At 40.4% G+C, this 25,054-nt stretch overlaps 2 protein-coding genes across 2 annotated transcripts in view; one reads left to right on the top strand and one right to left on the bottom strand.

The window, feature by feature from the left end:
• LOC124136139 (coiled-coil domain-containing protein 178-like) overlaps positions 1-22,089 on the bottom strand; it is a 38,415-nt gene extending 16,326 nt beyond the window's left edge. Inside the window, exons 1-11 of the mRNA XM_046501951.2 lie at positions 22,061-22,089; positions 16,705-16,874; positions 15,937-15,981; positions 11,583-11,798; positions 10,538-10,696; positions 9,408-9,626; positions 7,164-7,314; positions 5,331-5,400; positions 4,445-4,587; positions 3,314-3,467; positions 2,062-2,157 (exon numbers count right to left, since the gene is read on the bottom strand). Of these exons, the coding sequence (XP_046357907.2) occupies positions 2,062-2,157; positions 3,314-3,467; positions 4,445-4,587; positions 5,331-5,400; positions 7,164-7,314; positions 9,408-9,626; positions 10,538-10,696; positions 11,583-11,798; positions 15,937-15,981; positions 16,705-16,831 (1,380 nt within the window). The 5' untranslated portion in view covers positions 16,832-16,874; positions 22,061-22,089. The remainder of the gene's footprint in view (positions 1-2,061; positions 2,158-3,313; positions 3,468-4,444; positions 4,588-5,330; positions 5,401-7,163; positions 7,315-9,407; positions 9,627-10,537; positions 10,697-11,582; positions 11,799-15,936; positions 15,982-16,704; positions 16,875-22,060) is intronic.
• Positions 22,090-22,217: 128 nt separating this feature from the next.
• Positions 22,218-25,054, top strand: part of LOC124136141 (putative Polycomb group protein ASXL2) — a 29,165-nt gene continuing 26,328 nt past the window's right edge. Inside the window, exon 1 of the mRNA XM_046501953.2 lies at positions 22,218-22,370. The gene's annotated coding sequence lies outside the window, so the exon portion shown is untranslated. The remainder of the gene's footprint in view (positions 22,371-25,054) is intronic.

Here is a 25,054-nt window from a genome sequence, read left to right as displayed (position 1 = left end):
CAGTCGTGGATTCCCCGCGGTACCGGCCGGGGCATGTCCTCAAAGAGGTCATAAACCATGGCCACGCGGTCCTAAACCGATAGCGGGAGCAACGGTTCGGGGGAAGGACCGGTGACCACGGGAGCCGCCGCCGTACCGGTGGACCCCGCGTCCGACCCCGCGGCCACCGAAGTGGCCGGGGACGGAACAGCCAGCGGCCTATCCTGAGATAAGGCCGCCAGCTTGGAGTCCACAAGTTATGCAAGTAATGCAGCGACGGAATCCCCGGACAGCACACGGGCCGCCAAGAGATCCGCCGCTTTACCGGTGGACCCCGCGTCCGACCCCGCGGCCACCGAAGAGGCCGGGGACGGAACAGCCAGCGGCCTATCTTGCGATAAGGCCGCCAGCTTGGAGACCACAAGTTTCGACAACAATGCGGCGACGGAATCCCCAGACAGCCCGAGGGCCGCAAGGGGATCCGCCGCAGCCGAGGAGGTGGTTCCTGCACGGGGACCCCGACCGGACGAACCGGCCACCACAGGGGTGGAGACGGACTGTACGTACAGCCGGTACCGCTCAAACTCCGCAGGCCCCAGACCTTCGCACAGGATGCACCGGGTGTCCCCGCAAGGAACCCTGCACCGCGGGCAACGATCGTGGGGATCCCGGGACGACAAAAACTTTCTGCACACCCCACAACTCCGAGGAGCAGGGGTAGAGGGGGTGGATACTGGGGACATATCCATGTCAGACATTGATTGTTTGCTATAAACAAAGAACAAAACATGGTTACAACGCACGCACCACAATGATTCACAAACGAACATTTTCACAAGAAAATAAACGAGCAATGTGAACATATAACATACACATATAACTTTTATTAAAGAAATAAGTGATGTTAACCCCCAAAACATACAAGAACAGGGGAAACGTAAAACACAACGTGCATACGCGAACCCCGCAAGTATATAGAAAAAAGGGCGGGAAAAATTTTCCGTTTGGCGGGAAAATTATAACCAAGCGTAGCTACCACAACGCCCCATAAAAGCACAGTTTATTAGAGAATAAACTATAATAAATATCACCAAATCTTCAAGGAACGCTTCAGCAGCAGAAAACACGTCTTGCTAAGCAGACGAAGGAGACAAGAGTGAAGGGTGTCACATGGCAGCTGGGTGGCTACGCACGTGCTGCATGAGGTAATTGAGATCTCTGTGGTAGATTTCGCTATAGCAGCAGTTGTGGGAGACAACAGCCTCGGTATAACAGTGGTAACGTATTACTTAATGTAATTATCATGTTTCTCTCATCTTGTGATCGGGGAAGAGGGACATGATATTTCACTCAACACATGAAATATCCACTATATTTTTGACATTCTCCTCTCATTGACTGAGAAAATAATTGAAGGAATATAACTATACTATGCTTTGATCAATGAATCAAGACAGGGACAAACAAACAAATAGACAAACAACTGAACAACTAAATGAATATTCTGCAAAATGATTTGATTGACACATGGAATCAAAGACTGGATGGATGGAATGAACTGACTGGATAGAAGAAAGGACTGAAAAAAATAGAATAAAAGATGAATAGAATAAGTGGATAGAATGAAGGAACTGACTGGATGCATAGAAGTGACAGGGCTGGGTAGATACAAGGAATAACTGGATGGATGGAATGAACAATTAGAAGGAAGGAATTGATTATGATATGATGAATTGATAGATGGAAAAAAATGACTGAATAGATAGAAGGAATGGCTTGATCAATGGAATAAATTGACTGCATCAATGACATTAATTGGCTGGATAAACTGAAGGAATTAATTGTTTGGACAGATACAAGGAATGACTGGATAGATAGAAGGAATGACTGGATAGATAGAAAGAATGATTGGATCAATGGAATGAAGTGACTGGATGGATGTTATGAATTGGCTGGATACACAGTAGCAATGACTTGATTGGACAGAAAGAAGGAATGACTGGATAGATACAAGGAATGACTAGAAAGATTGATTGAATTGGCTGGATAAAAAATGACTTGAAAGATGTGTGAGCCCCTCACCATTGTCCTTAGTTTCTGCTCCAGCTGTTGATTGTCTGCCTTCAACTTGCGGTGTTCGAACTCCGTCTCTGCGATTCTTGTTTGGAAATCTCGGACCTGGTGAAGAATAGATGATGTTTGAAACATGAGTGAGTGAGTGAGTGAGTGAGTGAGTGAGTGAGTGAGACAGCGCTAAAGATTCATGGATAAATAATATGCTATGATGACACATTATCACCACCAAATGACAGGCATGGGCAATCTCCATTATCTTGTGCAAGAATATCAATCCCGTAATGATACATTGCCACCATAATTTTCATTTAAGACTAGTTCAAATGACATGACTCCAAAATTAGACGTCCAACCAAATTACACTGTCCTTTCATAATTGAAATAAGCAGTGATATCAACAGTACTTGTCTTCTTGTGTGTAAGTATAACTCCACTTAAAGATACAGAAGGGACATTTTAATTGGTTGTTGACTTCAAGCACCCTCCTGTGCTAAAATAGTGATAAGAGAAAAACAGATAATAAGCAGGGTATGAAACTCCCAAAAATTTCAGCCAGACCACAGGACTGGCTAGCTGAAATACTTGCCAGCCCTGACCAAAACCTGCCTGCCCACTATAATCATACGTTTCTCAGGATAAATTAATTAAAACTTTAAATCGAATTCACTGAACATGAAGTAATGCAAGAAAAGAAATAGCAAACACTTTTTAGGTCAGATTTGTATTTAATATCCTAGAATACATCATGTAAATATCCTTATTCCTAAATATGGCCTAAATTTTAGGTTGTCTAAAAGGTAACGGGGTTTCTTTTTGGTTACATTTTATCATTCAACTTTACATGTGAATTAATGCTTATCATCGGGAAATATTTAGAATATTTTCACATATGAAATATAACATGACCGTTGGGCAGGGGGATTTGAAAATCTGGCAGCCCGAGTTAAAGTCAACCCGTCTCGGACGGTCGGGCAGGCAGGTATTTCGAACGCTGTAATAAGGTCACTTTCCAAACAAAGCTATGGAAGTCAATGGGTCCATGGAATATATCATATAGAATGGACATACAATACTCTGGATGATCCTGGATGAAGCATATGGCACTGTTAATTCAGCCACGTCCCTGTTCCACAAAGCTACCTCAGCGCTACGACAGTCGTAAGTTTGTGTTAAAGTATGGGAGTTACGATCATCTTAGCACTACAATCAGTGAGTGGAACATGGCCCTGCCCTTGACACCCCGAAATACGGACTGTACCTTGGTTGCCTGCATCTCCTCTGCCACCTTGGCATTCTCGTTCTTCACCTCCAGGATCTTCATCTCCTGGTCATTGTCCTTCAGCTGCTGCCGGATGTCGTTCAGCTGGTGGACGTATGCATTGTACGTCATCTTCGCCTCCGACAGATCCTCACTGGAGGGGACAAAGTGACTGTTAGCATCATCAGCAACATGATTCTTCTTTGGTGTAGATTGTTCACCTCAATAACATCTTCTCAAGGGAAGGGAGTTAACTGACTTTAAAAGTCCAGTTTCCACCCTTGCCAAACTAGGATGGAAGGTTCATGCATAGTCAAATCAAAAGTCCGTAACTAAATCGACATCTGGTTCATAAACAAAATGGCAACTGCCATGCCAATTTCGTTTAAATGCAGGATTTGTAGAGCATGTGTACCGTCTGCTGGGCATCAACAGATATTTCCATATATTTTCATGTTTTTAATCAAGGTGCTCAAGTGATTTGATGCACTTCAGGGGGGATGACTCGTTTTATTACTATACAGATCTTGATTATCGATCAGATCATCAAGACTGGGTCCCGCCATTTTGTTTGAAGCAAATGCAAGTGATATGAGAGGTGGAATCTGATTGGTCAGTAGCGGGGACATAGAAGGGACATAACTCGTACTAACCACTGGTGGGGCTACGATTGTAGCCCAGAAATTCTCGCCTAATTCAGCAAGGGTGGAAACTTGACTTTCAAAGTTACTTAACTCCCTTGCTTCGGGAAGATGCCCAATGATGGAGGTCCTTCTCAAAGTTTGTGTATGAAGTTTGTAATAGTCATGTATTAGGGTTGTAATGATTCTCAATAGATAGTGTACTGCAACCAACTTCGTGGCAGGGCATCACATCAGAAGATACAAATATAGTCTTAATATATTGTATCATGGCTTTAAAGATACAAAAATGCTATGCATCTGCAAATCACAAAAATCTACAACTTGCTTTTGCAAGTTTGCAGCAAGAAAACCAATGAATGTCACTGTCATCACTGATCCTTGTCAGTGTACCGAGCCATAAACATCAGATATTGTCCAAGTGGTTAACCATTTATGCGAAAATACCTATTCCGTTATTACAAGCAAAGGGTTCGAAGTCATTGTGTACCTTATCTGACTAAGATTGTCTCGGACAGTGTCCAGCTCTCGCTTGATGTGTCCACGTTCATTCTCCGCCTTGTTGACCGCCTCCTCGGACTTTTGCTCAGTCTTGGCCTGTCGCTGCTTGGTCATCTCCAGCTCCTGGTCAGTCTGTAACAGGAAACATGAGGCAGTTGATTCATACACATTTATCAACGGGTCATCTTGTCACAGGTCTTCTGATTGGCAACAGAATTTACACTGAATGATACTGGCAACCCAGGTCTATATATTCACTCCTTTACCCCCGGAATGAGACAAAGAATCTCAGCCCAAGAGTCTTTTGATATCAAATATACATCATGTAAAAAATTCCAAGGCTTGATGAGAAATTTTAAACTTTATCGATGAGTGTCTATATATATACAGGATCTTGGACCCCGATGGCAGCGGTATATCAATGAATCACTGTATTTAGTACCAAAAGACACAAGAGTGAGATTCTATTTATCATCAAAAACAACTTCCAACTTTTTCAGCTTGTAAACAGTAATAACCTAGTTTCCTGTGTCCACAAAGTACAGCGAACCAGCTTCAGCATGTTCAGTGGCTGAGAGATCAGTGTTGTCATTTGATAATTTTGATAGAAATTTAGAGAACAAATTTCCCAACTAGTTCGTTGGCTCAAAAATGAGACAGTGAGAGACAGACAGTAAGCAAGCCAGCATGGTCACGTGGCTCAAGTATGTCTGCCCGTGGCAGGGGTGCGTTTGGAGATATTTTTCTGTTCTTGGGGAACACAGCACAGGAAGTTTCCACTACCTTTCAGGGATGATGAGAAGAGATAAGCAATAACTATGAATCAGGATAAGGTATAATTGTAGTAATTGATGTTATAGTGTATGCAATCTCACCTCGGCCTGAGCCTTCTTGATTTTGTCCATGGCTTCCATCTCCAGAAGGAGCTTCTCCTGCACCAGGGGTCTGCAGACACAGTCATATACACTTCACACTATCATCCATACAGAACCCTATCTCATGACACCCTCAGTCCACTGTTATAGCAAGCTGACTCAACGGACTCAGCTCAACAATGTGTTGTCAATGAGGCTACAACACTAACCATATTCGACGTATAAAGCGCCCCGCTCTAATAAGTGCCCACGGCGATATTTTTTAATATATTGGCTAGTGAACAATCCCAATTAGCACCCCTTCCGATTGATCAATGAACACAAGACTTATTTATTCGTGTATAATACGCACTCTTGTGTTATATGCACCCTTAATTATGGGCAATTAAATTCTGGAAAATATACCTGTCATTTCAGGCTGTCAGCACAAACCACGAAATTTACGATCTAACAACTCTGCTTTTTTCTCTCACCGAAATTATATTCTATTAAGAGCCCCCTATTTCTAATTTTGAGAGCACCCTAGGCGCTTATTATGTCGAATCAGTAATTTTGATTTTGAGTTTTCATAATATTGAATAGATTGAACAACAATTTCCAGTCTCTATGTGTGAGTACTCTCCAAACTGACAACGCATATTGACACTTGCTGATTCTGTGTTCAATCCCTGACAGAACAAGTGTATTACTACTACAACTATAGTCTGTAAGGTAATTTAAGGTACCGACGTTTACTACAATATCTGAAAAACTATCGGACCTACTCCAGTACTCCAAAGGGTGCACTGGAATCACGCACGTTGAGACGCCCAACGCTAACACCGTATTCGTGCGTGCCTGATTCCCGTGCACCCTTTCGAGTTGAGTTGATTGGTTCAACTGTGTCATATGGCCCTGTGACGCAGGGATAGCATTATGCAGATGGCTGTTTCAATGAATGCTCGTTCCACCCGTGACGAACAGGTCTGGTTGTTGATGAAATATAGTGATAGCTAAATAGACAGATTTTTTATTCATGCACCGATTGTCTTTAAATGTAATATCCAGTTATGTATGACTGTTTAATAATCCCATACCAACTTTGACTGGAGTAGGTCCAATAGTTTTTCAGATATTGTAGTAAACATCGGTACCTTAAATTACCTTCCAGACTATAATGCTGAAGCTATTGCTGTAAACATCTGACTTAAAAACATAAGGAAATGAAGAAACACTTGATTAGCTAATTGTAAATGTAAACATCATCCTGCAAAACAGACCACTACCAAATACAGAAAGCTTATTCAGTAAAATTAATATTTCGTAAATATTTCTCTGCAAAATGAGCACCTGAACATTCTACATATGACTTACATATGCCCCAGAACATTCTACATATGACTTACATATGCCTCTGAATATTCTACATAGGACTTACATATCACTCCAAACATTCTACATATGACTTCCATATGCCTCTGAACATTCTACATATGACCCACATATGACTTGAACATTCTACATATGACTCTCAACATTCTACATATGACCCACATGACTTGAACATTCTACATATGACTCTGAACATTCTACATATGACCTCCATATGTCTCCGAAAATTCTACATATGACCTACATATGGCTTGAACATTCTACATATGACTCTGAACATTCTACATATGACTTCCATATGTCTCCGAACATTCTACATATGACCTACATATGACTTGAACATTCTTCATATGACTCTGAACATTCTACATATGACTTCCATATGTCTCCGAACATTCTACATATGACCTATATATGACTTGAACATTCTACATATGACTGAACATTTTACATATCACTTACATATGCCTCTCTACAAAAGCGATGTCCTCCTTGAGTCTGTTATTGAGAACATCTGCAATTTCTCTCCTGTTCTGTATGCGTGCCTCATTGCGACCTCGGTACGCAACATGCCACTGCAGCTCATTGAGGTCGAGTATACATGCTTCATGCTCTGATGGGGACAGAGATGTGAGTGCAGGTGAGACATGCAATACCTGAACATTGATGTGAGTGGAGAAGGAATATAGTAAAAGAGACAAATTTTGTCTGTAGCTAACCTGCTTCAAACTGCTGATTTTATCAATAGTCAATTTCGTCTTTTACAGTTGTCCCACTATCTCGTAACTTGAAATATGTTCTTATGTTATTTTATGAATTTTATTTTACGGGCACCAATTTGGTGTCGCACCGTGTAAACACAAACCATGTACGACGTGTGCTGGAGTTACACACTCGAACAATCATCGTAGAGTGAGTGAGTATGGTTTTACGCTGCTTTTAGCAATATTCCAGAAATATCATGGCGGGGGGCACCAGAAATGGGCTTCACACATTGTACCCACGTCGGGAATCGAACCCGGGTCTTCAGCATGATGAGCGAACGCTTTAACCACTAGGCTACCCGACCACCCCCAATCATCGTAGAAAAAACAAAGCAAAATAAACAAATTTTCATTGCAAATATAAGGTTTATGTGCACACTTGTGATGTGCTTCATTCCAGGTCGCTTTATACACGGAGTATAGGATTTTGGGTTGATTTCCAAAGCGTGTACAGGGGGGTCGTCTTATACGTGGGGTCGCTTTATACACAGCGATATACGGAATACAATCTTACACTTACACTAAATGATCATTCTTTGTACAGTTTTAATTAGTAATAAGAGACCAATAAACTCCAATAGCTACTAAATTACAAACTTCTCAGAAGCAAGGAATGTTATATTTGGCATAACACTTGTAAAGTACAAATTCTAGTTCTTTTTGGGGTTGAGCACCATCTAGGATTCGAACCCACACTGCCAGAGTGAGGCACCTTATCACCAGCACACAAAACCAGTGATCTAGCCCACTCAATCTCATTAAAATCAGACCTTAGTTCTCGCTACCGCTAAACAAAGATCTGAAGACATCCCATTAGGGGTCACGTCACAACAACCTTTCATCCGACCAATCAGTGCGTCGCTTACCAGATTATGAAAGTGACAGTCTAATCATGCAATCTCGAAAACTTTAACATGGGGTATTCTGAACGACAGTTACGGGTTAAACGACAGAATCCATACAGTCTATACCATCTATTAGTCATTCCAGAATGTATTTTTGTTCAGGTTTCAAATTTGTAATCGAGAATTTGTCAAAATATGTTTTGAAGCGTAGTCTCAAATTTGAAATTTGTGCCGTAAAGCACGAGAAAGCTGCCTTCTGATTGGTCATTCCATTGGTCGGTCAAAGCTCGCACCAGGTCGGTCTGACTTGACCCGTAATTGGATGTCCTAAGATCTTTGTTTAGCAGTAGCGAGAACTAAGATCTGATTTTAATGAGATTGTAGCCAACTCAGCCACTGAAGCTTCTACAGAAATAGAAGTCTGACAACTGGTAGTCCAGATCACATACTTTGTGTACCTCTCTGATAAGTGTCACACAACAAAGTCATGTATCAAAAGAGTCAATCCAACAAGCATTACTGTATTTGCCACAATAAGCGCCCTGGGCACTTTGAAAATTTACAATGGGGACACTTATTAAAAGTATAAGTGAGTCAAATTTGTTGTCAGATATTGAATGGTAGTGAACAAAATTAGTTCAAACGGCGATGAAATCTAAAACTTGTTTAATAATAGTTACTAGGCAGCTATATACGCCTCCTACCCTGCTGTCTTTTTAGGATTAATAAACAAAACTTTTTGGTCTCAGTGGGGGCGCTTATAAAGAGTACTTACAGATTGGTACAGATGTTGGTCAGGGGCGATTATTGGAGCAGAACACTTAATACGCCCAATACGGTATCATGTTTACTGTATAGAAACGACCTTCAAATACATTGAGGGAAAAGCATAATAAATTCAAACACAAGATATAGGCGGACTAATTCCTACAAAAGATGAAAGCAAATTAAGAAAGTAGCCATGGGAGACAACTCTTGCCATGACAGGTCCTGAAAGACAACAACAACCAGCAAAATAACATGCAGGTGACCCAAATTAGAATACAGTGCAGCCAGACCAACTCCACTAAGCCATCTGAGGCTGATTCTGACCTCACCTCTTTGAACAAGCACAGGCAGATCCCTCAGCCTCCGGAGACACAGGTCATCAATCTTGGTGGTCAGTTTACTGACCTTCCCCCTCTCCTGCCCCAGCTTCCCCTCAGTCTCATGCCGGTCATTCTCCAGCCTGGCCAGCAGAGTGATGACCTCGTCAATCACGTCCTCAGCCCCAAGGTAAGGAATGTCCAGACCTTGGTTCTCGACCTCACAAGCCTCTGTAAACACCAAATAGACACCAGTTGAGCTAGAAAATATATTTCTTTCATTGTTTTCAAATGATGCTGTCAGCAATATTCCACCATTATGAGGGCAACTGTGTCTGGCCCAGACAAACTAGTGATTGATATTATGAGTAATGTCTAATGCTGTAGTACAATGGCTAGCAATCAACCAAGTCACTGAGCCTGACCACCTGATCAATTAAGTCACCAATCACGACAAGTGTTATCAGGTTACTATATTATTGGCGGTATGTAAGAAGGTCTACAAGAGTTATGCCCCTTCCTTTGAAGATGTCCTGGGATGTTTACACAAAGAGCTATCATGTCAGAGTAAAACATCAGAGTGTCGTACAAAACAACCTAAGTGCTAAGACTGTCGTAAGTCTATGTTAAGGTTTTGTTTTTTGTTTGTTTGTTGTTAAACGCTGCACTCAGCAATATTCCAGCCATATGACGGCAGTCTGTAAAATAATCGAGTCTGGACCAGACAATCCAGTGATCCACATCATGAGCATCGATCCACGCAATTGGGATCGATGACATGTATCAACCAAGTCAGCGAGCCTGACCACCCGATCCCGTTACTGAAGACCTATTCTAGCCCGGATCTTCACGGGTCCTATGTTAAGGTATTGAAGTAACGATTGCCTTAGCGCTAAGATCGCTTTGTACAACGCCACCCTGATCTTAATGTGTCTTTGAGAGGTTGATGGGAATATCAAAAGATTAAATAAGCTTCGAATTCTATTAAACCAAATGCACTGAATATTCCTTTACCATGAAGAGCTTGCAGGGTCTTTCTCATAGTAATAATTAGCTAATCTAAAGCCTTTAAGCTAGTCATCACTGCTGTAATAGATTCCATGTTGCCATGGTACTGAGATCAGAGATGATCCTCCCCAAACCTTGTTCAGCCTTTGCCCCGACCCCCTTGACCGACAGGTTCTCTGGGACAGACAGTTGGGAGGAAGCCTGAGACGCTTCACTGACTGTGCGTGACCGGTGTCCTGACGAACTTGCTGTCGCTGCCTGATCGTCCACAAACCGCAGTTGTTTTCTGGTTTCTGGAATAATATGATATCAAAAATAAGATCTGACACTATTAAACCACATAACAGGAACCGATACAGACATTGTATCTAGTACTGGAGGTTCCTGGTCAGGGTATAAAATGGAACCCTGGTACATTTACATTTGTACATGTTTATCAAATTTGTTGTTGCTTAATGTCACACCATATTCCAGCTATATAATGGTTGAGTGTAAATAACTGAGTCAGACCAACCAGTGATTGATATCATAAGCCTCGTCCATTTACATCAGGGTATGACACACAAGTCATGAGTTTCTAAACCCAGAGCTCCAGATTAGCTGCGTATGTGCGTAAAATACGCATCAGAAATGCAGAAATACGCAGTAAAATAAAATCCAAGAGTATCAAATACGCAAACGAACATTACAGATACGCTTTTAATTGTGCGTATCATCAAAATATTGTGAAGTAACCATGCGTATTCGATTAGCAAAACGGCAACTTATTTTGAAATTATAAACGGGCATTCCGTCAACCTTGCCAAACTCCACGATGACAGTTACATCATGATCATTTGCCATCACACTTTCCTGTGGAAGTATCGTGGTATTTTTGAGTCCTATAAAGCTCTCGAACCCACACGACACCAGTTTGCAGGGACTAGATGAATAGTGTTTTTAAATATTTAACTTAAATACCCACATGTGTAAAAACTAGTGGGTAACAGAAATGTGAATACCCAGATAGAATTACTGATACCCAATGATTTTAAAATACATGGGTAAAATACCCACAACACCAAAAGCTTATCTGGAGCTCTGTAAACCTGATCTATTTGGTCGTTTCTTACGATCAGCATAGGCTGCTGGAAGCCCAATTTTAACACGGGACACAAAGGGACACAACTCTGGACTGACCTGGGAGGGACACTATGGACTCTCTTCGACTGGACGTCCTGCTCTTCACATCCTCCTCTGCCTTCTTGAACCACTCATCGATAATGTTCTGTACCAGCTCTAGGTGAGACACCGCCTTCTTCACACATGGCTCTGTTGACCTTGTCAGCTCGCAACTACGACGTCGGGCAAGCTGAGGTATCTTCGGCCAGTTGGAAGGAAGAGGATACACTTTATCTGAAATGTTGGAAAATAAATATTTATTTCATGTACAAACCTCTCAATACATCTTGAACGTAACTGCACTGAATTCTTTGATAGGCATTTAAATGTTGGATAAACATGAGAACATGATACTCAAAGGGTAAGGAGACATGAAACGTTGTTTAAAAAATTATAGTTTTTATCTATAAACTGTTTCACGTCTCCATAACTACATGGATGATCGAACTTGGAAAGGGTTTTGAAAATTTTACATTAAATTATATATTTATATATTTATCCCATCTCACACTATGCATTTCCCCTTCTTCTTTAATCCTAGTGTGGAAACATCCTAGAACAAAGTTTCCAGCTTAAAAAAACCCATCTCACCCAAACACATCCCATACATCACCATAGTCACCACTGTAAACCATGGGTCACACACCACTGCGATCCTGTGAGATGTGACCCCTTGCGACCTGATCACCTGACATTCCCTGCACCCTCATTCTCTTTCTAGAGCATACCGAGTGGTGTAACTGTGATGTAGGGGTGGTTGGGTGGGCGTTTAGCGTGTGAGAAGGAAGAAGTATATAAATATACAATTTATTGTAAAATTTCAAATTCTTAAAACTTATCCTATCTTACAATATGCATTTATCCCATGGTTGGATGGTGGGGTGCAGATACCCTAACCTGTAATAGGACCTCAACCATGAGACATACACAAGGAAGCTGATACTAAACAATGATTAAATCCAATGATTGTCAGAAAGCTTAGTGTTGAATAGGAACCTGTGTAAGGGTTGCTTCTGAAAACCCTCTTTTTGCTACTAAGACAAATTTCGTGGATCAATGTTCATGATGTAAATCACTGGATTGTCTGGTCTAGAATTGATTATTTACAAACCGCCGTTGTATACCGTATTTTCTTGAGTATAGTGCGCACTTTTTTTCGAAAAAACACAGTTGTGTAGAAGGGGGTGCGCATTATACACGAATTATGAGTTTGGATGTTTTTTCCCCCCATGGAAAGACATTACCGTGAGCACGTAACACCGGAAATACCATGTCAACAAATCCATACTGAAGTACGCAAAATACTTATGTAATTACACTGTCTGGCTATAAAAAGTGTTCTTTGTATATCTGGACTTATGTTTGTAACTTATTTCATTGATTTTATTCAAAATTCCTTATAATATTGTTTTTATTAATTTCGGCGAAATCGTGTGTGAAGCGATCGGAAGATCGCACAACTCACCGTTATTAACAGCAACCACGGTCAGAATACCGCTATTGACGCCTTGAAACAAACTTTAGTTGACAGAGAATGGATACATATATCATAAATGACATACTTTGACTCGTTAAAAGTCATATTTGTTTTTGTTTGACGATTCTATGTCAACATGAAATTCTCGCGATCACGTGATCACGTGCACGTGAGCCTTGACGGTGACTGGTCAGACATGTTCCATGTAAAAAATAATACCCGGGAATAGCGATCAGCTGCTTCGCTTAGGGTTATTATTATTTTAAATATATTTAGTAAAGGTTGCATATAATTAAGAAAATAATGGAATATTTTCTGCGCATAATATTCAAAGTTCTTTTTTTCCAAAATATTGAACCCGCTAGAGGGGGGTGCGCATTATACATGGGTGCGCACTATACTCAAGAAAATATGGTAGCTGGAATATTGCTGAGTGCGGCGTTAAACAACTAACAAATACTAAGACAGATACAGCATGACCTCAGATAAATCATGTGTTTCGTGATTTTGCACACAACTCAGCCCGTCGAAGAGGGAGTGTTCTGTTACAAACACCCCCTTTTCGGCTAGTAGGTTCTACAAGACAGACTTCACACATACGATCCAATATATTGGACATTAGGCGGCCCAGCTTTGCATCTCTTTGGACGCTTTGTCAAAGCTATCAACCACAACCGCAGAGATTGAGTACGTTTAGAATGAAGAGGAAATGTCTGACAATACCAATACCGGTCTACAATCAACTACTGAGACATCATGCTCACAAAGACAGAGGTGAGCAGGTGGAAGATTTGGATACCTTTTAAGCAAATGGCTGCACTGGAAAGTGACTTCTAAGACGCAGACTAAGTCTCTACAGATGAGTGTATAAAATGGCCCAATGGAATAATAATAAACAATAAAGTAGCTCTAAGTATTTATTGCTGTATCTACAGGATACGAGATGTGAGACTGTAGCATGCTGGCATCTTCATCTCGGTGACCGGCTGCTGTCAGTTGCTAGGCCAACACGAGAGAACTGATCCACAAGCCGGGTGAAGCAAATCAATGAATGTAGCTCAGCAACAGTGGAGACCATGGGCCTTGGTTGTGGCAATGATGGAATTAATAGCAGCCATACAGATAGCTAAAGCATAACCCTTCAGCTTCCTGGTACTGCGCTGAAGTACTGTGTTGAAGGTATTCAGCCATTTGTTCAGGTGATGTCGTGGTCGGAGAGGTGATCTCAAGCCTTCCATATATGATCGTACAGAGCTTTAGTAGAAGTGTGATGCGCATCAGTGATAGTCCGCACCACTTTAAGAGAATAACCCTTGGCTACTTATAAGAGATTTCTGGAGATGTGCCAAAAACAAAGATGAAGTGTGTCCGGTGATGGGTGTAACTGGTTTGAGTGAAGTGGGAGTACTAGGTCTGGTCATAGAGGAAGATGATGGTACCTTCAGTCTGAGTCCTTCCCATGAGACAGCTAGAGCATTGCCTGCTGGTCTGGTATTGGGGATATGAACTATGGCAACTGTTTGTTGAAACGGGTTGCGAAGAGGTTGAGGTTGGAGTTCGATGAAGGCAGCAAATCCAACGAAAAACTTGCGATGTAGTTGCCACTCTGTCAGGGACTGATGATCTGGGCAGGATAAGGCATCTGCTATCACATTCTGGATTCCCGGAATGTGTCTGGTTCAAACCTGGATGTGAAGTGAGTAAACTAGGTCGAGGAACTGCATTGTTGTTCTGAGAAGTGATGCTGACTTGGTCGATCCCATCTTGTTGATGTACCAGACCACTGGTGCATTGTCTGATTGGATCATGACTTGAGAGGATCGTAGAAAATCCGCCCGATGGTTGATGGCAGGAATCATCGCTCTGAACTCCAGATTGTTTATGTGCAACTTTCGGTCGTCTTCTGACCAACGCCCTACTGTCTGCCTGTCCTGAACGTGTGCTCCTCGACCAACAGGGAGGCGTCGACGAAGAGATGTGAGTTGCAGTGGTGACCCATGGTTTACAGTGGTGACTATGGTGATGAATGGGATGTGTTGGGGTGAGGTGTTTCTTTAAGGCTGGAAACTTTCTTCTAGGTCGTTTCCACACCAGGATCGAAGAAGGAGAAATGTATAGTGTGAGATAGGAAAAGTTTCACAAAACTTTCTTCTGAGGTACTGTAATAACTCAATAACTGTGGAAACCTTCCCTGCATGACAACATATGTTAATTTTTTTTTGAGACAAAACATACAAGATCTACCCTCATCACAGCAACCTCTACACATCCTCAGTTTTTAAAGTTTTTAGTGGACATGATCAGATTATGAACTGTGAAAATTTTCTGTTCTATTACTGTATAATCACAACATAGTAATGTTTGGGTCAATCCATCTTGTATCTCATATGACAAGACAGGCTGGCGGGGTCCTATTTTAACCCAGAATCCCCACAGGGGATTGGTCACAATGTGTTAAATCTTTCTACACAATAAATTAGCAAGAATGAAACTAGTGTCTGTCATCAGTCAATTATTGGATAATTGCCACAGTGATTAGAGCAATTACAAAATAATTCATGTAACTCTACCACCACATCATAGTACATAGACTTGACATCAGGACATAATTTCCGAGAGTTTGTCATGTTGAGCGATCTTTGTTATAACAAATACAAAAGGATTCTCGTCATGAAGGATTCATGTTGTCGTCTGGAAGTGCATTACCTGGTTAAAACCTGTCAGGTACGCTGTGGCATACATTTGAGTGTCATTCAACACATATTGAACATGCTCAACACTCAATGAAAGGGTCATCAGGAGAACACATGTTGATATTTGACCAGCAGATTACATGCTGCAGCATCAAGGGGCAAGGCAAGGGTCAATGTGAAAAACTGAAACACTTTTTGCTACCTTTAGCTTCTTCTGTCTCCTCCTTTTCTTGACTGCCATCAACATCTGAGGAGAAAATTACTCAGTTTAGAAGGGGCGGTAGGGAAGCCTAGTGGTTAAAGCGTTTGCTCATTACTCCAAAGGCACACATGGGTACTATGTGTGAAGCCTGTTACTGCCACTGGTGTCCCCAGCCGTGATATTGCTGGAATATTGCTAAAAGGGGCATAAAACCCTACCCATTCAGTCCGTACAGAAAATGGGCTTTTTTGGTATACGTTCAAACTTCAATCCATTTGAAACATGGAGACAAAGCGACTTGTAGTACTGTCATTAATGTGCAATAAATTCATGCTAAAACATATTTGTATCATTGATTCACTCACTAGTACCAAGAACTTAGAATCATTGATGCTGATTGGCTGAAAAACAGTAGAAGCTTCACATGGCATGACTACCCATGGAGTGTTTTCAGATCTTTACACAGAGTGGCATTGTATTGAAGTAAAAGATTTATTGTATTGACTTTAATTAGATTGACTTACCATGAGGTATATATGTGATAATGTCAAGTCAGTTAATACGTGATCAGTATTTCTTTAGATCTTGGTTTGACAATGAAAGTATGTGAAATAGGTACAAATCATAAATCTTGCCTTTCTTTTGTTGCCATAATATTTTATATGATTGCTCCAGGTTTTAAAGTGGTTCAAAACACTACCCTCTACAAATGCTCTTGTCTTCATGCAAGAGCTCTACACTTCATATATACCAGCTTTAAAAACTCACCTTTGTCAAGCAGGCCATCTGAAGGAGATTCCTCATTCTTCAGAATTCCTGCCTTGCTTGGGGAGGAGAAGCTGCCCTCCGCGTAGCTCACCTCCTCCAACCGAACTACTTTTGTTGTTGACATCATGGAAACTTTGTTACATTGACGTGATGTTACATTGACCAGAGATCTGAAAATGAGAGTGGAATTGTCTTGTGATGACCAGAAAGGATGTTTGTTTGTTGTTTTATGCCGCACTCAGCAATATTACAGCTATATGACAGTGGTCTGTAAATAATCAAGTCTGGACCAGACAATCCAGTGATTGACATCATGAGCATCGATCCACGCAATTGAGATACGAGTGAGTGAGTGAGTATGGTTTTACGCCGCTTTTAGCAATATTTCAGCAATATCACGGCGGGGGACACAAGAAATGGGCTTCACACATTGTACCCATGTCGGGAATTGAACCCGGGTCTTCGGCGTGATGAGCGAATGCTTTTAACTGACTGCCCTTAGGTGAGATACAATGACATGCATCAACCAAGTCAGAGAGTCTGACCACCCGATCCCGTCAGCCGCCTCTTATGATAAACATGGTTGCCTTTTATGGGAAGCATGGGTTGCTACCAAGGATGAAGCGATTTGGTTACTTTAGTGAAACCCTGACAATCTGGACAGTGAAATCATTCATATAGATGTTGGTGGTAAGTGAGACTAATATTTGGTCCAAGAGTAAAAGTTATATTTTAAAATATATATCTACAAAATACAAAATAAAATCCAATTAGAGGCCAGAACAACGCAACATGTCAGAGTTTAGGCAATCTAGACTTGCAATCTAGACTTGCCAAATCATCCTGGACTTGAGTTGGACTCATCTTTAAGGTATTATCAAGTACTGCCAAGTACTAAGTAGTACTGACTCTTTATCAACATCCCTAATGACAGAGTTTCCAGATTAAAGGACTCTGCTGGAATGATGGGGTACAAAACAGTACATGTAACATTCATGCAATGGTTTTCACATAAATTGTAGGAGGGTTACAGTCTAAAAAATATTCACTTGACCCCTAACAATAAACTGTCAAACTATACTTCTTTGGCATCAAAAGCCTTCTTTTTAAAGATGTGTTGAACTTTTCCCTGTAGTTTGATTTGGGGGTCAATTTGCTTCAAAAATGGGTTCAGGCTCAATCTCATTAAAATCAGATCTTAGTTCTCGCTACCACCAAAGATCTGAGGACATCCCATTTGGGGTCACGTCAGAACAACCTTTCATCCAACCAATCAAAGCGTTGCTTACCAGATCATGAAAGTGACAGTCGGAATGTGAATTCTGATAATGCAACCTCGAAAACTTAACACGGGATATTCTGAACGATAGTTATGGGTTTAACGACTGAATCCTTACAATGTAGACCATCTATTAGCCATTCCAGAATGTTCTTTTGTTCAGGTTTCAAATTTGTAATCCAGAATTTGTCAAAATATGTTTCGAAGCGTAGTTGCCAATTTGAAATTAGTGTCGTAAAGCATGAGAAAGATGCCTTCTGATTGGCTAATGTCGACTTCTTGTCAGTCCTTCTATCGGTCGGTCAAAGTTCGCGCAAGGTCGGTCAGACCTGACCCGGTATAGGATGTCCTCAGATCTTTGTTAAGCGGTAGCGAGAACTAAGATCTGATTTTAATGAGATTGGGTTCAGGCTAGAATTCCCAGTGTATACCAGCCATGTCTTTCAAAACTCAATCTGCTGTAGACTTCAGTATTACTGAAAATTGAAAATATCACTGATACTGTGACAGCAATACACACTGGGTTAAAAACATTTCAAAAATATATACCACATCCATTTAAGTGAAGATAGTCTTGTCAGTTATCCAAAATTAGAATTCACTTCTGCATTAATTATATATATTAAAGTTCCCTTGGTTGCTATGTGCAATCCAGCTAATCGTGACTTTGTTTGCAAGTGTAGACATAACAACCGGTCTTTGTTCTATGTAGTTTCACTGAGGCTGCACCATAAAAGCAAAATGGAACTACTTGGGCTGCCAAGGCTGAGACAGATAAGGAAAAGTGCTGCTTAAATGGGAATCATCTGCAGTGAACTGCTTTAGGTGTTGTTTAATGCCTCACTCAGCAATATTCGAGCTCTTTGATGGTGGCCTGTCAATAATCGAGTCTGGACCAGAAAAAAACCAATCCACACTGAGCCTGACCATCCAATCTATAGTTGCTATGACAATCTTACGACAAACATAGCTCGCTCAGACCAGTTCTAACTTTGAAACAGGACCATCTTTTTCCTAACACAACCATAGCAAAACCCATGGCTAGGCTGCAGTATACCTGAGCCTTCCTTGTCTCTTCAATATCGGGGGCATAGTGGGTAGCGGTCATAGCGCAAGGCTAGCAAGCTGCAGGTACTGCGATCACATCCCACTTATAAGCCTGATTGTTATTTAGTGTGGTCTCTACCCCTTGTGTATAGTACATCCACCGTATGCACTCGAAAGAACCCACTCGTCTGATGGTAAATGACCAGATGGTGGAAACACGAATACATACATACATAAGTGTCAAAACATGTGGTGTCCCCTGGGCAAGTGACTGTTCAAATCTGCCTCTGTTCACCCAGAAAGGAATGGGTATGGCCTGCCCGATGTGTGAGGTAGATGTAAAATCCCTCTAGCGCCCATAGGCAGCATGGGTTGTATACTCCTCAGGGAGTTAAGAATGATAAATGAAATGCATACAGATCCTCTTGTCGGGCATCTTCCCGGGGCAAGTGAGTTAACTGACTATAAAAGTCCAGTTTCCACCCTTGCCGAACTAGGCTGGTATTATGAAGTTAGATTTTGGCTGGACTAACGAGTCTATGCATAGTCCAATCAAAATCGTGCACCGAAATCGAAATCCGGTTTGTAAAGTGTCATGTAGATTTCGGTCAACTGCAGGATTTGCAAAGCCTGTGCACCGCTAGCTCGTTGTCAACAGATAATTTCTAAATCTTTTCATGTTTTTAATCAAGGTGCTCACATGACTTGATGCACTTCGCGATGTAAGACTCGTTTTATCACAATATAGATCTTGATTATCGATCAGATCGTCTTGACAGGGCGCCACCGTTTTGTTTGAAACAAATGCAAGTGATGCGAGAGGTTGAATCTGATTGGTCCTTAGGAGAGGCATAGAAGGGACATAGCTCGTAATAGCCACTGGTGGCGCTACAATCGAGCCCAGGAATTCCAGCCTAGTTCGGCAAGGGTGGAAACTGGACTTTTTAAAGTCAGTTAACTCCCTTGCCTCTGGAAGATGCTTGTCGGGGAACAAATAAAGCGCATTTGAGCAGATACTAGTACCTGGAAAAGTGCGTTATAAAAATGTGTTATATAATAATAATGTTGGCTGAAGTGGTCACTGTTAGCACAGATGGGTGAAAATCTCAATGTGATCCCAAAATTATTAATATCAATATGTCTGTCCCTACTTTTCAGTTATGAAACTTGGTCTTAGAGTAATAAATAACATCAGATTTTGTGGACTTAATTGTACCTGGAAGAGCATATTTGTCATATTTCTTTTAGTTTGATTCAAGTTCTACCTTCTGTTTAGGTAATTTAAACTTTAATAAATGTGAAAATCAGCTGTCGCATAACATTATCTCTGAACATGCTGAAAGTCTTGTTTTAAGATAAGGTGTTTTAAACTACATTTGAACAAAATAATACTCATCAGCCATTATAAAAGCATTTGGTTAAAACATCAGAAGAATAAAATAGATGAAAAAATAGCAGATTCATGTTGTCCCAATGACATAATCAACTCCATTACAAGATTTGTTTGTTTTGATTCAACCTGGTCAAAAGTGAGTAATGTGTCAACTTTCTTCCAAAGATGAGTGAGTGAGTGAGTATGGTTTTACGCCGCTTTTAGCAATATTCCAGCGATATCACGACGGGGGACACCAGAAATGGGCTTCACGCATTGTACCCATGTCGGGAATCGAACCCGGGTCTTCGGCGTGATAAGCTAACGCGTTAACCAATAGGCTACCTGACCGCCCCTTCCAAAGATGAAGTGCCAAGACTTTTCAACCATAATCAAGGGCTGGAATGACCTTTTTAAGGGAAACATCCAGATCAATCTTGATGTCAATGGTCGGAAGTAAATGTTTGTTCTTAGTCAACACTGTTACCTATGTACTAAAGAAAGTACAGCACCAATTTATTTTTGTTTTTTCAAAATACTGATGCTTATAATCACAAATAAAAGTTCATGGACAAGTTAGGATCTTTTTCCATTCTATGTACCATGTGGTAAAACAGATATTAAAAATTCAATTCTGTTACAAATCATTGTGTAACAGAGTTGAGCAAGTGTAACGAAGGTGAGTATCTCAAAATCAGGGTTGAAATAAGGTAATACTACACACAATTACACACAGAATAAAATAATTGAGTTAATTTACCATGCAGTGGAATTACTGTAATAGCAAATAAGTGTGTCGACCATGACACCAGAGGCATACAGAAATGTACCTTAGCCAATATCAGAATACAGAATGGTACCCAACAATGAATCCATTCCGCATTGCGTAGTGTGCTAAAACAGTTCCTTTACTTTGAACATAGAAGATTTTCTTCAGTTTCTGGATCCCAATTCACTGGAAATCAGTTGAACCGGAACTACAACATGAACCAGTTTTGGTTTCGGGTTGAGGAATAATTTACTTGTCCTCTGTTTAGTGTACCAGGTACTATTTCTGTATTCTGACTTCGACTAGGGTACATTTCTGTATACTGAAACGTACTTGGGGTAACGAAACCTTCAGCATAATTTTGTCAAGGGGTGTATGGGAGCTCCTTCCATAGTATCAGTTTCTAAGTTTAACTGGGGATTTGGGGGTCTTGCACCCGACACAAGTCATTGTAATGGAAGCTTTCATAAGTTAAAAACATGTTATTTTCAATCATCAAAACTAATGAAACTTTATAATATATTTTATTAAAATACATACTTCCATATCATTACCAAATTAGAAAATATCTTCAGGACAGCTTGGATGACAATCAGTCAATATACAGAGAACTCGTAACGAAACCAGTAAACTTGTCCCTAGTCTCTAGGATATACACCAAGTATGTAATGTTTCACGACATTGACACGAAACTACATGTGAACATGGATTAGGCCTGTAACTTCAAAACATCGCTGTGAACATTTCGGGATAGAACAGTGTTTGTAAATTAAAACACATCACACAATTAAAAGCTTTCAATTAAAACACATGAACTCTTTAAAAAAATGCAACAGATAAGATTATGTTTCTACGATCAACTATAAACACACAATGTTGATATTTTTACCTCCTCGGCCGCCATTTTGACGCCCAGTTTGTCACTACGGGCGGAATTTACCGGATACGTCCGTAACCTCACGAGTATAATGTCCGGAAAATACCGAGAAGAAAAAAAGAAACGGAGATAGCCGGGTTTTAACGAATGCAAGCGATTGTTTGACCTAGGAAAATGGCGGCGATCACACAACTTCTAAGCAGATAAACAACAAAGTTTTGTCCTGTATTGTGGAATCTATCAAGCATTTCCAGCTATAACGGATAAATACTGAAAAAATAGTTTTCAAAGAAACAAGATTAACTCTCTGATTGCCACAACTGTGAGTTTTATAGCCGGATTTTTGCATTTATTTACACACACGCAAGGCCCAAATTGCAACGTTTTTCATGCAACAGTTTCCGCCAATATTATCAAGAATCGCTGTATTAAAACTTTCTAAGTGGCAGAAAAAATGCCGCAATTTGCCGTTACGTATTATATTTTGTCTTTGTCGGCATATCGATCGAAATGCGTCTTCAGAAATGATTAAACAACGGTTCACCTGATCAATACCCGATAGCATTCTGCAGCTGATGTGCATTTCATTTTGCATTTTGATTGCGTTTTCCAACTAAACATTTGTCAACTCGAAAAGATTTTTAGTCTTAAATTATTGCCAAAACATACCGTAGGTTTGTGACTTTGCCAGCTCCAGATGAAATTTGTTTTGTCTGGGCTTTTCATGAATATCATACTCATTGATATTAATATCCTACATAGAAGTTAACCACTTTGTCACTGTTGATGGTGCTGTTGCTGCGTGTAGCTATCTAGATGATGCATGTTTTTCACACTTTTGCAGCTAGAATGTTTACATGGTGATGGCTTTTAGTCATAGTGCTTCAAACAATGTGCAAATTGGAGCAAGTGAAATAAATGAGGATTAACAATAATACCAGTTGACATGCCTAAGTAGCGTACAATGTATATCACCTCTACCATGTCTACCCTTCATACTCTATTTTATTTCATGTTTCATGCAGAATATATTATCAAATGACCAGGTGACATGGATGACAGCTGGCATTTCAATGTCCAGATGTACAGATATTATGTTTCTTAGTATGTAGTATGACATGGTATAAATTACAAAAGAATGTATTAATTTTACTTTAGTGTTACATTTTTTGCATGGGAAGCCAATAAACAACTTGCCCCTCATACTAGATTTTACAACTCTCCTCATTATCATGATTATGTACAAGGGTTGATTGATCATGTTGATAAGTTCTGAGCTTTTCATAAAAGTTGCATATAACTGAAACCTTTGTTCTGGACATTAAATGGTATCATATAGGTATCCACACAAAAAATGAATCAATTGAGCGTATTGTTTCGCTGTCAAAGTAAATTAAATAAGCAGGTGTCTGTGACCTTTGGAAAGTTCAAAAACTTGAGGAACATGCATGTTTAGCATTGTCTAGTCATAATAACAAATCATAAGGTGGTCGTGATACACATACCTCACTCGTCATTACCATCATTATGCCCATAGCTGCTAACTAACCAGAGTTAGTCGTATTTGTTACGAATTTGAAACTAAACCACAAAAATAAAATTTCTTCATGCACATGATACAAGCAAATGTCAACATGGTCGATCTGCGAAAAAACTAAGGGATAAGATTATCAACTGAGTTTCAGAATCACATGTCTGTATTGTCACGATTGTGTTGTGATTCAATGCTGTCAAAAATACAAGAAAATAGAATTTGGTGTCCTGACCAGTATATCGTAACCAGGTCTAATTGTCATTTGGGAGAGGTGTCAGTTATGCGTATCAGTGTAGTATTCTTGTGTCATGATACAATATGAATTGTGATGCTTGTTTTGCTTGATTTTTTTCCTTGTGGCCCGACTGACAAGTTTCAATCAGTTTCTCTTAACCGGGTAATTTGTATGGCTGGTAAATTCAGACTAGTTCTAATGGTAGCTCTGGAATTATGATTCAATATTGTCTTATGTGACAGGCGGTAAGAAAACACTAGCCGAAATTGTTGTCAGGCCCGGTTACTCAATTCAGAATTAGAACATGAATTAAAACATTGGTAGGCATATGTTATCTTATCATCAGGCGTAAGTACACAATGTATTGGTACATAGGTGAATCACACCACCCTAATTATAAATTCAATCAGATGCCATGTGTGCAATGAGGATATTGAGTGGTCCTAATGTTTATTTGTTCCACTGGTGTTTTGAAACAAAACATGTTCCATGTAGCATGTTTAACTGTGTTTAGGATCTGTTAGAATGATTACATTGTTCAAATAATGTTAAAGTTTTTTCACAAAACACCTAAGGAAAGGAAACTTGAAAAATAAGACCAACCCATATATACTCGAAACGAAACGCGAAAGTGATATTAGATGTATATTTTGGAGATGATATAGATAATCAACAGATGGTAATCGATTGTTCAAAATTAGCACACATCATTGTCATTGACCCATGTTCCATATGGCATGCATGGACCATTAGATTTTCAAGGTGAAGGTCATCTATTCTCAATGGATTGTATTGCCACCATTAGAATCCAAAAGAGACTGGCATCGTTGTCTCATGGGAGCAGTCAGATCCTGAATATGGCCTGGATAATGTTTATCCACGCTGCCTGCAGTGCTTGTACCAACTGTCGGAAGCTCTGTGGTTGTTGCTGACATGCTCACAGTCGTTGATCCAGTGCATCCCATAAATGTTGGATTGGGTTTTAATCTAGAGATCTGGAGGGCTGTGTAACATTGTTCCGTTAAATTCCCCACCAAGTCTGTTTTACCAGTGTAGGAGATGGCTGCCCACATCATCACACTACCACCACCAAATCTCTCCACTTCCTGCATGAAGTTTCGTGCATAACGATCGCTGTGATGCCTGTAAGCACAACTTCTATCATCTGCAATGCATAAAACGTGACTCATCATGAAACCAAACTTGTCTACATCACAGTTGTGGCTATGCTTTGTGA

Source organism: Haliotis rufescens, unplaced genomic scaffold (genome assembly GCF_023055435.1).
Source record: "Haliotis rufescens isolate VD_foot unplaced genomic scaffold, xgHalRufe1.0.p SCAF_2, whole genome shotgun sequence".
Lineage (NCBI taxonomy): Eukaryota > Metazoa > Mollusca > Gastropoda > Lepetellida > Haliotidae > Haliotis > Haliotis rufescens.
Note: the sequence above shows the minus strand (reverse complement) of the source record. Positions and strands in the feature narration are given on the sequence as shown.